The 16,728-nt window shown below is 50.5% G+C and overlaps 1 protein-coding gene across 1 annotated transcript in view; it reads right to left on the bottom strand.

Annotated features, from left to right (window-relative positions):
• Positions 1–12,410: 12,410 nt before the first annotated feature.
• LINGO4 (leucine rich repeat and Ig domain containing 4) overlaps positions 12,411–16,728 on the bottom strand; it is a 6,835-nt gene continuing 2,517 nt past the window's right edge. The window contains exon 2 of the mRNA XM_004389526.2: positions 12,411–14,735. Within this exon, the coding sequence (XP_004389583.1) occupies positions 12,941–14,722 (1,782 nt within the window). The 5' untranslated portion in view covers positions 14,723–14,735 and the 3' untranslated portion in view covers positions 12,411–12,940. The remainder of the gene's footprint in view (positions 14,736–16,728) is intronic.

Raw genomic sequence — 16,728 nt, 5'->3', positions numbered from 1 at the left:
TGGGGTGGAAATTTACAGCCTAGGAAATCCTATGGGGCAGTTCTACTCTGTCATATAGGGTCGCTATGAGTCGGAATCGACTCCCTGGCACACAGCAACAAAACAGTGGGTGGTGGGGAAGCCAGTTTGGAGGTTAGTCCAGGTGATGGAGAGAAGTAGATGGATTTTAGATTGTTAATAGGTAGAATCCACACAACTTAGCAATTATTTTATACCAAGGTAGAGGGGGGAGTCAAGCAGTTGGCTAGCAGGTGTCTAGTTTGAACACCTGGTAGATGGTGTTTGAGATAGAGAATATTAATGATATGGTGGTGGGATGGCAAGAAGATGAACGTCGATGACCAGGATAAATCTGTTGGGGGATTTCTATTTGAACCAGAAGCTAAATTTCACTAACTCCTCTTCAGATATTACAAACCAAGTTTCTGCTAACTGAGTTATCAGCTATCTCAGAGACTGATTATCTACTTGATTAAGGATGGTTTTATTTATTATTTATGATTTACATATCCTTTCACACTGTTATAAGTTTTTCTTAAAAAAAGAAATAAAGTGTGAAATAATATGATGGAGACAGAGACCACTGTATAGTACTGAATGCTAGCTCGTGTTTGATTTCATTAGAATTGAATGGGAAGGAAGAAGAGATGACCAGAACTTAAGACCATATTTTTTTAAGACCACACACATGTGGACCATCTCTGAGAGAGAAATGCAAAACCTAAATGGTTTTCAGAAAAAGGTAACTCTGAAATTTCCTGACATTTGTATTAAACAGTTGCTAACAACCATCTGGTATCTGACTGAGGCTTATTTTTAAATTATTTCATAAACATATTTCGGAGTCAAATCACATTGTGAGCTCCATGAAGGCAAGAATAACTCAGTCATTATGTAATAACCAGAACCAACAAAGTACTAAAACCAGGCCATATGCTTGCTGATTTGAAGCAGCTCATTCGATCTTCTCATCCTTGCTACATTTCCTTTCAAATCAATATGTTGTCTGTCTTTCACGCCCCCTTTTCTGGCCACGATTCATGCTTAAGGGGCACAGGAATCACAGAAATCAAACCCCACGATGATGATCTATGTATTAAGGAATGAAACTGGAAAAACAAGCAAAACCCCAATCTATTATTCTGACGACTGTAAACAGCATAACTAAACAAAAAGCTGGGGAAAATAAAAAGCAAACTGATTATCTGATGGTGGTTCTCCGTCTTAAAAAGGATCAAAGAGCCCCAACAGACTGGGGGTCCCCGGCACCAGAGCATTCCCTCTGGGTTAGGGTTACCAGCTCCTGGGGGTAAGGCTGCCCCAGGACAGGCTCTGACCGCGGCCCCTCGGCCACACCCCCTCAACTCGCCCAGGGGCTCCTCGGTCGCTTTCCTCCCCCTCGACCCTGCGTTTCGGCCTCCATGTCGCCAGGTGGCCCCAGACCCAGCCTGTCCCACTCCCCAGACCTCCGCTCCCGGGCCCCGCTTTTACCGGTCCTCGAGTCCGCCGTCGCGCGCTCCGCCTCGCACCTCGCCCAGCTGCAGTCACCTCCTCCCACGAACACTGCGACTCCGGGCCCCGCCGGCCTCGCTCCAGCCGCCACTTCCCGCCCTCGCCACCCGCCCGCACCTATCAACGCCCTGCTCACGGTCCAACCAATCGCGTTCCCCGCCGCAACCAATCCATCCACGCGCTGCCCTGAGCGACGCAGCCGCTGCGTACTGATACCCAATTACCGCACGGCGTTCAAAGCCCGCCCACCATGCCAGCCAATAGGATTCAGGGAAAGCGGGCATTGTTATTTGGGACGGCACCTGCTGAGAATTAAACAGCCAATTAGAGGCTGCAAGGAGCCCTGGCAGCTCATCTCTAGGCCAATGACCGAGGAGGTTTCCACCCCCTAAACCCTGGGGGAGAAACCGGCGCTCCTAAGGCTGGGAACTAGGTGCGAGGGTGTGAAATGACTCCTGCGTGTCACAGATCGCAGAAAGTCAGCGCCTTTCTCCCAAGTTAGTGCCACTCCCCAACCCGTGACCATCGCGATAGCAGCGTCCTGTGGCACGATGCTCCGCCACTTGTTTCCTCTTGCCATCTTTTGCCTCGATTGGTCCCCCAGCTTGTGACAGGGACTCAGGAGATATGGGAAACATTGTCTTTGTTTGAAAACATGAAATATGCTTTGTAGCTGGAGAGCGGGCCGCGGGGAAGGAGCTGCGCCGTCGACACCGAGCATCCGCTCTCGTATTCCTCTGCCAGGAACAGCCAGGCGGTGTGGACCTTCGCAGCAGGAGGGATGGAGATGAGACCCGGTCCCCACGGCCCCGTGTGAGGGGTGGCGCGTCGCGCGGGCGCCGGGGCCCACCCTGCCCTGGGGAGCGAGGGAATCCGGTCCCGGCGGCGGGCGCCGAGGTCCGAGCCTGTGGGGGCGACCAAGGGGCTGGGTTTTGGCCGGCGGCGGTTTGCTGTAAAAGGCGGAATTCCAGCCGCCGTCTGGTCCCTGGACGGTTAAGAACGGTTGGGCCCTGCTGCTGCGGCCTCTGTGCCCGGGAGCCTCGCGAGCCGGCCCTGCGCCCGCCCCCACCGGCACCCCCACCCCGTCCCGGCGCCGAGCTACGGGGTGGGCGCTCCTTGTAATCTGGCAATCTCTGTGCACCTAATGGGCGCATTCAGCGTTGGCTGAATGAAGACGAGATCGCATCTTGGGTCCGTTAGGGACATGTCTTTGGGCCTCAGTATTTCGTTTTCTATTAGTTTTTAAAAATGCGTGTATTTGAATAGGTAATACATGCGCATTGCACAAGCTGCGAAAAGAAAAAAGGTGAATAAGTCTCTTCTTTTCCTTTTCCACCAGCCACTGGTTCACCTCCACAGAGGCAACCAGTTTTACCAGTTTCTTGTGAATTTTTCGCAAGGTATTCTATAGTTAACAAGTATGTTTGTATATATATGTATATATACTTTTTTTCTTAATTGATAACAAATTATACCTACTATTTTGGAGCTCCGTTTTATATGCTCTAGAAATCTTCCCGCAGCAGCACTATGTATCTGCCTCATAGTGATAGTTTTATAGTATGCCTGAGGGATATTTTAAGATACCTTTCACCAGCCTTCTCGCATTATATTGATATGCAAGCACACTTCATTTTGTTCCTCTATGAGTATATCTGTGTGATAAATACTTAGGATTGTAAATACTAGATCAAAGAAGTTGTATGCATTTTTTTTTAAATTTAGATAGATACAATTTTGCAAATTACCTTCCTCCTACAGAGATTTTTCTAATTTTCTTTCCCACCAGTGATATTTGAAGAGGATTTTGGTTACCATAGTATTACCAAATTGCCTTTCTCAGAAGTTTTATCAATTTTCTCTTCCGTCAGCAATGTATGAAAAGGACCTGTTTGATAACACACATTATGTTATCAATCTTTTTTATTTTTGACAGTTTAATAGTATAAATGGTATCTCCTTGTAATTTTCATTTTCATTTCTTTTAATTAAGATTGAGCATCTTTTAATATGTTTAAGTGGCAATTGTATTTTATTTTCCTGTAAATTGTTCATATCCCTTGTTCATATTTTTATGGGTTATTGAGTCTTATATTTGTTTTTTGTTCATATATAAGTTAAAAATATTTTCCCAATCTGTCATATATCTTTTTACAGATTTTTAAAATTTTTATGTGGTTGAATATATTAGCATTTTCTTTGATAACTTCTGGGTTTCATATCATATTTAGAAAGATTATTTCTCAGCTTATTAACAAATTCTCCTATGTTTCTTCAAATACTTTTATAGTGTCTTTTTATCTATGTAAATATTTGAGTCCTCTGGAATGTATTTCGGTGTAATATGTGAGATAGAGATCCAACTTTATTTTGTTTCGTTTTGTTTTACTCAGCTCTATGTATTGAAAACCCGTATCTCCCCCTTTGGTTTTGAATGCTATCTTTATAATACCCAAAATTGCCATGAGTATTTGGGTCTGTTTCTGGATTTTTCATTTTATTCCAGTGAGTTGTCTATCCCTATTTTAGTGCCATACTGTTTTTTCAAATTGATATATAATAAAATGTGCAAGAAAGGAGCCCTGGTGGCGCAGTGTTTAAGAGCTCAGCTGCTGACCAAAAGGTCAGCAGTTCGAATCCACCAGCGCTCCTTGGAAACCCTGTGGGGCAATTCTACTATAGGGTTGCTATGAGTTGGAATCGACTCAATGGCAAGGGGTTTGGTTTGGTTTATAATATATGTACAGAAAAGTGCACAAGTGTATATATTGATGAATTTTCAAAAACTGAATACATCTGTGTAGCCAGCGCTCAGATCAAGACACAGAACATTACCACTGCTCACAAGTCACCCTTGGGTCCCCTCCCAGTCACTGCTCCTCAAGGGTAACCACTCTTCTGATTCCTAATAGCACAGATTAATTTTTCCTGTTTATAGCTATGTATATGGAGAATCGACACAGTATGTACCCTTCTGTGTCTGGCTTGCTTTGCTCAATATTATTTTTGCAAGATTCAGCCTTAAGATTGTGTGCAGTTGGTAGCTCCTTCATTCTCATTACTGTGTTAATACTCTATTGTGGGACTACACGACAATTTACTTTTCAGTTCTACTGCTGATGTTATTTTGATTGTAATCACATATTTTTAGATTACTGAAGGGACAGCTGTTGTATTTATGCTGTTGAATCTTCCGATATGTTGGTTCAACTCATTGATGTCCCATCAGTAGCATTTCAAAGTTTTTGTTACATAGACTTTAAGGATTTCTTGTTAAGATTGTTCCTAGGTATTTGAGAGCCTTGATTGCTAGAGCTATTTTTACTTTAATAAAGGTAAAAAGAGTAGTCCAGACCCAAAGAAAAATGTCCAGTGTTGCTATAAAAATCCCAGGCCCACTTTAGGGGCCCATTATTTTCCAGCTCCAGTTGCGGGGGGGTGTTGGGCAAAAAAGAAGTGAAGTGGGAGTCCAGAAGGAAGGATTAACAATGAAACCACCAGAGAAATTTCTTAAATCATCACAGCAGTGAGAATCCAGGTGGAAATTTCTGGAAAGAGAATTGGCTCCTAACTGGCTGGGTCGGGAGGCTGGACGTAGAAGAGAGAACTTTGGGTGAAATGATTACAGACTTATTCTTAAGCCACTGTGCATTTGGGACTTGTCACCTCATTCCCCCTGTAAGACCCCAAATCAGGATTGCAAGATTGGGTGGTGAGAGGCTGGGGTTGGGTGAATTGTAATCCCCCACCCCACCCCCATCCCCGGCGAGAATCTGTTCTCTCTCCTTGAAGGGTGTTCTGAACAGGGTGCAGGAGGCAGTAGGTGAAACTAATTAACGTTAGTTCTGGGTGCCCAGAGAGTTCAAGGGGTAGGGGTTTCCACTCAATAAGTCAAAGTGGGACCGTAGACTTAGCAGAGGGCTGGGCAGTGAGGGGTCCTCAAACCCAGGTTCTGGCTCCAGGGCCTTTGCTGCGTCACATAGATCCCTTGCTGGACAACATACAAACAGTCCATTCAAACGATATTCAGGTGGTTAAGTAAGAGTCACCCCTTTCTTCCCCATTACTCACGACTCTTTACCAGAAACCAGCGACTGGGAGCATGGGCATTAGTATCATTAATTTTGCTGGTGTTGCTATTTAATCTTCAGATTAGCATGATGAAGTTGTAGCGGTGTCCTAGGAGACAGAGATTCTCCTCCTCTTCTCCCACCACCACCCCGTAAAAAAACCCGTTGCCATCAAGTCGATTTCGACTCATACTGACCCTACGGGACAGAGTAGAACTGCCCCATAGAGTTTCCAAGGAGCACCTGGTGGATTTGAACTGCCGGCCTTTTGATGAGCAGCTGTAGCTCTTAACCACTGCACCACCAGGGTTTCCCCACCACCTGGCTCTAAGTCTTCCTATTTAGTTCCCCTTACAATTATTTTGGAGGAAGAGGACTCAGGAGTCCCTGGTCCCAGATGCTCTCCAGTCTCAATCACTACCACACTCACTCCTTGAAGCAAGAGTCTCACTCAAAGTCTCCTGCCCTCCCTAAGAGACAGGTGCTGGTGGGAAGAGGAGCCGGGGAGAAGAGAAGCTGGAGGCAAATAGTGTGTTTTCTTACAGGGTCCACCCTACCAATCGCTCTTACCTGTGCTAACGTCCGCTTCACGCTGTAGCTCTCCCCAGCTTTTTCTTCTTGCCTCTGATGGACTCTGGGGAGCAAAGGCAGTCTAATTCTCAGCTTTTTAAATTTTTTTATTTTTATTGTGCTTTAGATGAAGGTTTACAGAACAAATTAGTTTCTCATTAAACAATTAATACACATATTCTTTTGTGACATTGGTTGCCAACCCCATGACATGTCAACCTTATCCCCTTCCCGACCTTGGGCTCCTCAAGTCCTCAGCTTTTTCCCAGCCACTTGAGGCTTCTCCCAGCAGAGGTTCTTAACTTGCATTCCATGGAGTCTGTAATGGCTTCAGAATGACTGTGGACAATGTATAAATATTTTTGTTCATAGTTTACACCAGACTCTGAAGGAGAGCTCATAGCTTGCCCCAGGTATTCTCAGAGGTGTCTGTAACTCAGAAAAGCAGGGCTTCAAACCGGTTCATTCTGGTTCAAACCCCTGCTGAGAATGTGCATTGCCACCCAGATGTACTGAATCAGAATCTACATTTTAACAAGATCCCCAGGTGATTCTTACGTATAATAGATTTTGAGAACCACTGCTCTACTACTGGTTCTCAAATTGGTCCCTAACCAGCAGCATTGGCATCGCCTTTGGAACTTGTTAGAAATGCAAATTTTCAGCAAGGGTTCGAACCAGAATGAACTGGTTTGAGGCTCTGCAGAAAAGTTGAGAATCATTGCCTTGCAGCAGGCACTCTCGTCCATTGAGTCAGGGATCCAGTGCAGCAAAGGGAAAGAAATAGAAGTCAGAAATTAGAGAAAGAATATGTCAGGGACCAAAATGGAGAGTGATGTAATACTGCCAGAGCATCTTTGGACACAGAGTTCTCTCAGCTTATGTGAGACCATGTCCGAAGCGGAAGAGAAGAGGGGTGGAAGGAGGGATGGGATGACCTCGGGAAGGTTGCGCCGAGCAGGGTTTCCAGGGCAGAAGGTGGGCAGAGTCAAATTCCCCTCAAATCTGTCACAGCTCACAGATTGTCACTCCATACTGGAAATCCTTGAGCAGCCTCTCTAATCTGAGATCGTTGAGGTTAGAACCCAGGAGAAAAACTAGGAAATCTGGAGCCTCCGTTTTTAATCATGAAAGGTTTGCTGGGAGCCAGGCATTTCAGTTCAGTCCATCTGGAAGGATGATAATGGTCCTTGGCATTTCTCCTCCTTTCTACTGGTCTCGGAGGCAGGGACAGTAAGACATTGGGAGAGGGGAAGAGACTGAGAGGAAGGGGGAAAATCAAACAGACAAAATCCCCTCAACCTCCTGAGTCAAGTGCATTAGCGTGACTGAAGACAAGGATCAACAGCTGATCCCGGTTCCCACTGAAGAGTTGTTCAGAGGGGTGGGGTGGGAGATGACCCCTGACTTTTCACCTTTCTCACAAGTCGGATCTTGCAACCAGGGCTTCGAACCCATTCTTTCTGGTTGGAACACTTGCTGAAAATGTGAATTTCTAACCGGATCCCAGGCGATGCTAATGCTGCTGGTTCTGGACCACTTCTGAGACCCACTAGTAGAAGAGTGGTTCTCAGACTTTATGATACGTAAGAATCACCTGGAGACCTTGTGAAACTGTAGATTCTGATTCAGTATATCTGGGGTGGAAATGCAGATTCTCAGCAGGGGTTCAAACTGGAATGAACTGCTTGAAAGCCCTGCTTGCAACCCTGGGGAAGGGGATTATGAGAGACAGACAGTGACTAGGGCAGTGTGGCGTGGTGGAGAGCGTGTGGGTTTTGAGTCAGTCCTGAGTTCAAAGGCAGCTCCCTCACTATCTCTGTGCACTCGAGCACCTTAACCCATCTGACCTTCAGTTCCACCAGCTGAGATGCCTGCCTACCTTACAGGGTTGGTGTGAGGACTGCCTAAGAAAGCGTTTGTAAAGCTGCTGACAGAGAATGGGCACTCAGTGAGTGGTATTTGTCTTCTCTCTGCTACAGGCAACCCCTGTGTTACCAATGAGATCCGTTCCTGAGTCTACCTTTAAGTCGAATTTGTAGGTACACGGGAACAAGTACCTATGGTTCTTATTTAGCCTTATTTTAGAGCAAGAAAGGAGCCCTGGTGGTGCAGTGGTTAAGCACTCCGCTGCGAACCAAAAGGTCGGGGGTTCGAGCCCACCAGCCACTTCGCGGGAGAAAGGTGCGGCAGTCTGCTTGTGTAAAGATTACAGCCTTGGAAACCCTATGGGGCAGTTCTGCTCTGTCCTATAGGATTGCTGTGAGTCGGAATCGACTTGACAAGCAGGGGGTTTGGTTTTGGGCTTTTAGTGCAAGAAAAGTCTCGAAGCCTTTTCTGTGACGTAAAAGCTGCACACGCGGCAAGTGAAGGTGGTTGTGATGAAGAGCTTGTTGCGAGGAGGACTTAGTTCAGTCATCCCAAAAGGGGGGCAAATGGACATAACATTAAAGAACAAGGTGAAGTTGCCGTCGGTCCCACACTCGGAACCAGGGGGTTGCGGTCCTGTCCTCCTCTGTCACAGTCTTCATTGGATTGTCCCATCACGTGGTGCCGTACATCCCCGCACACACACCACAGCACGCCTGTCCCTGACTGCGCGCACACACGCAACAGCCTGTACAGCCGCCGCTGAGCTAACGGCAGCCTTCCCGGAAAGTAGACGGGACTGGCTTGCTGCTGATGGGACAAGCTGTGGACGTGCTCACCACGGTAAGCTCCTGACATTAACCTGCTCCGGCCCACGGAGGTACTCTGGAGAGGCTGTGAAAGGAGAATAAGGGGTTAAAAGAAAAAAAAAAAAAAGAACCGAAAAACCAAACCCGTTGCCATCGAGTTAATTCTGACTCATGGAGACCCCATATGTTACAGAGTCGAACTGCTGTATAGGATTTTATTGGCTATAAAAACGGTTTGCACGCAACTGTTAAGCAAAGGTTGGCAGTTCTAATCCACCCAGAAGCACTGTGGAAGAAAGGCTCGGCGATCTGCTTCCGGAAAGATTCCAGCCAAGAGAACCCTATGGAGCAGTTCTACTCCGTAATGCGTGGGGTCACCATGAGTCAGTATCAACTCCACGGCAATGGGTTTTTTAACCTTTACAGAAGCAGATGACCGGGCCTTTCCTCTGTGGCGCCGCCGGGTAGGTTTGAACTGCAGTCTGTAGGTTAGCTGTTGCTGTTAGGGCGCCGTTGAGTCGGTTCCGAGTCCGAGTGACCCTCTGTACAACAGAATGAAATGCTCCCCGGCTCCCGCGCCATCCTCACAGTCGTTGTTTGAGCCCATTGTTGCAGCCACTGTGTCAATCCATCTCGTGGAGGCTCTTCTTCTGTTTTGCTCATCCTCTACTTTACCAAGCACAATGTCCTCCAGGGACAGGTCCCTCCTGATAACATGTCCTAAGTATGTGAGACAAACTCTCATCATCCTTGCTTCTAAGGAGCATTCTGGCTGTACTTCTTCCAAGATAGATTTATTAGTGCTTCTGGCAGTCCAGGGTATATTCAATATTCTTCGCCAACACCGTAATTCAAAGGCATCTGTTCTTCGGTCTTTCTTGTCCATTGTCCAGCTTTCATATGCGTACGAGGCAATTGAAAACACCACGGCTTTCATACATTCCACGTTCCAATTAGTAATGGACGTTTGCACCTGTTTCTTCTCACGCTGAGTCATGCCACATAAGCAAATGAAGGTCCCCAAAACTTTACTTCATCCACGTCCTTAAGGTCAACTCTGCTTCGAAGAGGCAGCTCTTCCCCAGTTGTATTTTGAACACCTTCCAACCTAAGGGGCTCATCTTCTGAATCAGGCAGCGTTCCACTGCCATTCATAAGGTTTTCACTGGCCAGTTTTTTTTAGAAGTCGATCACCAGGTCTTTGTTCCTAGTCTATCTTAGTCTGGAAGCTGCGCTGAAACCCTTCCACCGTGGATGACCCTGCTGGTATTTGAAATACCAGTGGCATAGCTTCCAGCATCACAATGACAGACAAGTCACCACAGCAGGACAGACTGACAGACGCGTGGTGGTACTCAAGCACAAACCATTTTGGAGTGGGGGCGGAGGGTGACTCTACAGCTCCTTCTCTGAGGTTGGGTGCACTTTTTTCGTAGGAGGTGCTTTGCCAACCTCTGCCAGGGACCCCGAGTCTGTGCCCAGGGTTGGAGTGTCTGAAGCTACACTGTCCAATATAGCAGTCCTTGGCTACATGTCACTATTGAGCGCTGGAGAGGTAGCTCATGAGGCTGAGGGATGGAGATTGTGATTAACTTCACCTTAATTTAAAATTTAAAGCTGATATTTGGTTCTGTTATTGGAAAACTTTTAAGTATGTTTGGAACAACTTGGGGCTGTGACTCTACTTTTTCAACTGTAAATTGTATGAAATTTAAATACAGATCAGGTATTTCTGGTGGAAGTCTAGTGACCGAACTGAGAGGTGCTGTCAATGTAAATTATACAGTGGGTTTCAAAGACTTAGTATGAAAAAAAGAATGTAAAATAGTTCAGTAGTAATCTTACCAGATTGGTAACATGTTGAAATGATAATGGTTTCGAGCCATTGAGTTAAATAAAAGATGTTGTTAAAATTCATTGTCCTTGTTTCTTTTTTACTTTTCTAACGTGGCTATACTAGATAATTGGAAATGACATATGTGACTTGCGCTGGATTTCAACTGGACGGCACTGCGCTGGAGACTTTGGGGGGCGAGCAGCAGCATCTCCCTGCTAGAGACTGTCATCTGCTCCCCACTGCCTCGGGCCTTCCTGGAGAACATTTCTCAAACAGCAGTGCTACTCCCACCCTTATCTGCATTGCAGAGGGGGCATCTGGAGAATCCCTAGCACCCGACCTTATCAGCTGCTGGTGGAAGATTCTGGAGTGGAGAGGAGAGGGTTGAGACTGAAGCTGTGGCCAAGAAACCTTTCTGGCACCTTCTGAAATGGAGAGGGGGATGTTGCTGGGATGCCAGCTGAACTGTGTGTGCTTGTGTGTGAGGTGAGGGGTTGGAGGCTCAGGGGTGCCCATTTCTCAGGGGTACCGTTGTCTCCCGCCTCTCCCTCCCAACTGCCGGCTTCTCACATTCGCCTCCAGCCCAGCCCCGGCCATCTTCCCATCCCTGTCCCCCTAATGAGATTGTCTGCGGGTGAAGTCCGGCCTCCCCTCCTCCGTGGTGCCGGCTCAGGACAGTTCGAGCTGGGAATCTTCTAACGAGCGGAGTCTCCTCCCAGCAAGGACAATCGCAGTAGGTGTATTGTTTGGTGTAGGTGGGTGGGAGCTCTCGAGGGTGGAGGGGAACTAAGGACGCGGGGCAGACGGTGCTGCAGAGAGAGACGGGCTCCCCAGGGCCACGTGATTCTCCACTTCTCGCCCCTGCTGCCTGCTTCTTCCCTGGTCCCTTTACTCCTCCCCTTCTGACGCGGAGCTCTCAGCATCTCTCCTTTTTCCTGCCTCGGCTCTGCCCTGTTTTTGAGGCACACTCTGTGGCAGTCAGCAGCTCCACCTCCCGTCCCGCCTCCCATCTACGGGCTCTTGAGACAGCAACCTCTATCCAGAGACAGCTTCCCACTGGGGCTGCACTAAACACAGAGCAAGGGGAAACTGCAGAAGGCTGGTGGAAATGACCTAGGCAGGCAGTTCTTCCCTCCACTTTTTACTACAGCTTAGTGGGCCCTCCCTCATTCCGCCAAGCCTGGTCGCTGCTGGAGTCCTGGTCTCTTGCCTTTGACAGCAGCAGCTTCTTGCTTTGGGTGGTCATTTTCAAGCGTTCCCTTCTTGCTTTCCCCCAAGGGGACTAGGAGCTGCGCAAGGGAATGGTAAGGCGATCCTGTCAATAAACCACAATGATGGGGGAGGAGCTGGGGGTCCTAGGCTGGGATTTCTGCCTGGGGATCCCCTGTGAGGCAGAGATCTGTCCTTCCCCAGCTCCAGAGATGGGGGTGTGGTGGGGAAGAGGGTTGAGACTGAAGCTGGGGCTTGGGGTGCTGATGTCTCCAGGCACAGTGGAGCTCCTTTTTCACAAACCGCCGTTTATCAGGCAAGAAGGCCATTGGGATCCATGGTCAGTGAGCAGGCAAAAAAGGTAGGAAGGGGAAGATTTGACAGACACCAGGGGCGGAAATAGACCAAAGTAAAGAAAGCTCCAGAGATCACGTTAGTTCTGGCTGCACTAGCATGGCCTTTGGCAGCAGGTTTAATGATCTGAAAGACAGAGGCAGGTGCGGAGGCTCGTGCAGACGGTGCCAGAGTGCAGGCTGTCCTCCCCACCCCGCACGCCCATCCTCTGCTTACTCTTAGGGATCTGGGCTCTAGTTCCTAGTACCTGGGGCAGAAAAGACGGGGAGTCAGTCTGGTGGAGGGAAGAGCAGAGACTCAAAGAAGCCAGTAAGTAGCGGTCCCTCTGAAGTAACCTTGTAACAGTAGTTGGCAACTGTTAGTAGTTATTAAAGGCCGTAAGGGTGTGAAGAAGCCTCGTGGTTAGACCAGCAGACTAGAGCCTGGGTGCCTCGGTTATGTTTTCTCTCTGTGTGTGTGTATGTGTGTGGTGTAGAGGTGGGCAATGGATGCGGAGGGCTGGGCTGATGACAGGGTCTATGATATCTTCAGCAACCTGGAGCTCTCGGGGAAGAGATGACAATATTGTCCCAGTACTCCACCAGGAGTCACCGTTACTTGCTGGCACAGTGCAGGCGGGAGGTGATGGAGATCTGTGTTGCTTGGGACTAAGTTCTAGTCCAAGTAGCCTTGGTTCTGTCTTGACCGGGCCCCCAGTGTGGAAGGAAAGGTCAGAAGAGCTTGGCAGTGACCCGGTTACCTCCAGGGTTCTTATCCCCAGAGGGCCGGGGTGCCACAAAGTCAAAGGTCACGTGGTGTTTGACCCGGCCCTTGCCCTTGCTCCAGAGGGCGATGAGGCCGAAGCAGAGAGTCACTGAGATAAGGAATGGGAGGAAGCCTACGGCCAGCACCACAGCCACACCTCTGCTATCCAGAAAGAAAAGCGCCGGGACCCCTGGCATGGTGACGTTGGGGTTGGAGAGAGTGCCATTTGGTGGTTCAACCTGGATTACCTCCAGCCAGGTCCTCAGGGAGTCATTACCAGCCACGTTGCTGACCACGCACACGTAGGCCCCTCTGTCCCGCAGCTGCACTGAACGGATCGCCAGGGTCCCGTCCTCTAGGACCCTTACCCTCCCAGCCCTTCCCAGCCAAGCCCCCTGAGGCCTCCTCCAGGCGACAGTGGGGGCCGGGTCTCCGTCTCCGGAGCAGGAGAAAACGGCCTGCGCCCCCTCCTCCGCAATGACCCATCGGGGCCCGGACTTCCGGATCAGGGCGGGTTTGCAGGTGAAGTGTCCCGGAGGTAGGATGTCTGAGAACTCACGCAGGCTCTTCCCCTGGACGTGCTGAGGGCCGGCACAGGCAGGCGGGGCCCTGCCGAAGTCCAGGCGGCGGCGCCGGCGCAGCAGCCAGAGGAGGCGACAGTCACAGGTCAGGGGGTTGCCAGACAGCCGCAGGGTGACCAGGTTGTCTGGAGAAGGGAAGGCTGTTTCTTCGAGTGTCTGAAGGGCATTATCCTCCACGTCCAGGAGGTGGAAGGCTGTCAAGCCGTGGAAGGCGTGAGCGGCGATGGAGGTGAGGCACGCCCCCGACAGCCGGAGCTCCTGGAGCCGCACCAGGGGGCTGAGCCTGCGGGCTGGGATGGCCGAGATGGGGTTCTGAGACAGATCCAGGACCCTGAGGAAGCTCAGGTGGTGCAGCGCTTGAAAGGGTACCAAGCTCAGGTTGCAGCGGGTGATGGCCAAGTGGGTGAGGTTCAGCCCCATCAGACTCCCAGGCTCCAGAGCCTCCAGGGACGGCCAGTGGTGGATCTCCAGCTCCTTCAGCTGGCCCAGCCCCCGGAGCACCCCCACTGGCAGCCTCCCGATGTCCAGTTCCCGAAGCCTCAGGGCCACTAGCCGCGGGAGACGGGCAAGGGCCAGGCCAGGCACTGTACTGAGGTTGCAGCGTTCCAGGGTCAGGGTGCCCAGCCTGGCCAGCCCTGCAAAGGCCCCCGGGGCCACAAACACCAGGTGGTTGTCCCCGACCTCCAGCTGCTGGAGGCTGCCTAGCTCCCCAAAAGCTCCATCCAGGAAGAGGACGATCTGGTTGAGGCGGAGGTCCAGCAGGGTGAGGGCAGACAGGCCTGAGAAGACCCCCGGCCCCACGATTCGGAGCCGATTGCCCTGCAGCCTCAGCGTGAGTAGGCTTTGTAGGCCCCGGAAGGCCCCGGGCTCGAGGGTGGAGAGCTGGTTGTAGCTGAGGTCCAGTTCCCGCAGTAGGCCCAGGCGGGAGAGCATCCCCTGCTGAAGCCCCCACAGGCGATTCCCACTCAGGTCCAGCAGCTCCGTGTCCAGCGGGAAGCCCCCGGGGACTGCCTCCAGTCGCCTGTGGGCACAGAGCACAGCCCGGGGCTGGGAGGCACAGTCACACACGGAGGGGCAGCTGCCACAGCCCCCTGCTGGCAGAAGGAGCAGGAACAGGAGGGGGCGCCATGGGGGCCAGGCTTGCTTGGGAGCTGTGGACACATCCATCCTGTCTTCAGTCCTGGAATAGATGACGACACGGCCCTGTTTGGAAAGTGACTTCAGATGCTGGTAACCCTGGACTCAGAGGAGGGAGAGACTGGCCTGTCCATCTCAGCATTGCCAGCAAGTGGGCACGGGAGCAGACAGAGTGCTGGTACACCAACCAGCTATGGCCTCCTGGGGCTCCTCCTTGGGGAAGCTCAACTCTCCTCCCCCTTCCAGCCCTGGGTAGCATCCCAAGTGCTTACTAGCTCTCAGAGCCATAGCCAAGCCAGCTTACTATGGGGAAAGTTTTATGGGAATGGGACAGGAAGTGGCAGGGAAGTGACTGAGTCTCCCTGTAATGGGTTTTCCCCTATGTCTGTGGGATCCAGAAATACCTCAGGTCCTTTCTCCCTGACATCTCTTCTCCCCAAGCTCCGCTCTCTCTCTGCTCATCCTTGTTCCCATATTACTCAGTGTGCAGTGTGAATATTGCATTGCCGTGTCTACCCACAGCTTTGCTTAAGGTTTGGGGCTTCATGGCCTGCACCCTGAGCTTGTCCTGATTGCAGAGAAGCTTTCACCTTCACTAAGTCATCCAAGGCTGGAAACATGCATGCCTGAGCTTGGTCCCCTCCATGCCCCCCAATCTCCACTTACTGCCTCTCTGCCCTCCTCCAGCTTGGCCCAGGGCCCAAGGCCCTGGACTAGCAAGATCCAATCTCCCCAGAATGCCTGTATGGATGGTGGACAAGCTGCACATTAGCCACAGCAGAGGACGCAGGGGGACTTGACTGGGAAGCTGGGAATCCCTCACCAGAGCCCCGAAGCCACAGCCCCAAGGGCAACCCCTTCTTCCCTACAGATGAAGGAGGAGGTGTGTGAGGGACCCAAGAGGTGCCAAAGCTTTGAGCTTTGTTACTGGGTTCTCAGGCTTCTCTTAGATCCCTTGCTAATGGAGTTTTGATTCAAGCCCTGTGTTTGAGTCCCAGGGAGCTCCCTGGTCCCCTCTGGTCTCAGCTATGTTGTGAACCAAGGAGGCAGAGAGAAGTAAGGAGAGGCAGTACCTAGGCCAGATGCTGGCAGGTGGGGAGGAAGGGGCCCTTGGCTGGCACGGCAGGTATCTGGGCACAGGCAGTCTGCAGAGCCTGTCGACTTAAAGCTGCTTTCTGGGTACCAGGAGCCAGGCAGTATCAGGAAGATGGTGACCAGGATGAACACTGGTACTGAGGTGGTGGGGGGAGTCCTATCCATAGCGAGGGTCCCTCATCTCACCCTGTTCACTGCCAGAGGGGCCTTAAGAGGGAAAAGATTGTCATTGGCAGGGAATGGCCACAGAGACAGGCACACAGGCCAACCGATGATCCCTGATGATCCCGGGGAGGGTGTCTCCCCAGCTGCGGATCCTGACCGCCTTGGGGCAGAACTCAACATTGTCAAGCTTTCTGGGCCCTACAGGCTCAGCTTTCTACAATCTGCCCTCCCCACTCTGTACTTGGGAGAGGCAGTTTAAAGGACACGGTGACTCCTTCCCCTTTCCTTCCCACTCCACACCCTCCTCTAGAAGGATTGTTCTGGCTGCTATCCTATAGCCACTTCAGAGAACTCTGAAAAAAAAAAAACACACCAAAAACCCAAACCCATTGCTGTCGGGTCAGTTCCAACTCATAGAGACCCTATAGGACAGAGTAGAAGGTTTCCAAGAAGCGGCTGGTGGATTTGAACTGCCGGCCTTTTGGGTAGCAGCCATAACTCCTAACCACTAGGCCACCAGGAATTCTCAGAGGACTCTAGTAGTTGGGAAATTGAAGAAAGAGGCCAAAAGAGCAGAGAGAGGGATAGAGAGTTGAGCCCATGGAAATCGTCCTCAGGTTGGAGATGAGAAAGGATGGCAAGGGACACAGGCTGCGGGCCAGATTCCTCTTGCCCCTCTCCAGCTGAACAAGTGTTTGGAGCATGCTGAGAGCTCCCGGGGTGAGAAGTGCCCCAGCTCCCTCATTCTCCCTGCTGAGAGTTCCCGGGGTGAGAAG

The sequence above is a fragment of the Trichechus manatus genome, unplaced genomic scaffold (assembly GCF_000243295.1).
Source record: "Trichechus manatus latirostris isolate Lorelei unplaced genomic scaffold, TriManLat1.0 scaffold00250, whole genome shotgun sequence".
NCBI lineage: Eukaryota > Metazoa > Chordata > Mammalia > Sirenia > Trichechidae > Trichechus > Trichechus manatus.
The sequence above is the reverse complement of the archived record's forward strand: the minus strand, read 5'-3'. Positions and strand labels throughout refer to the sequence as shown.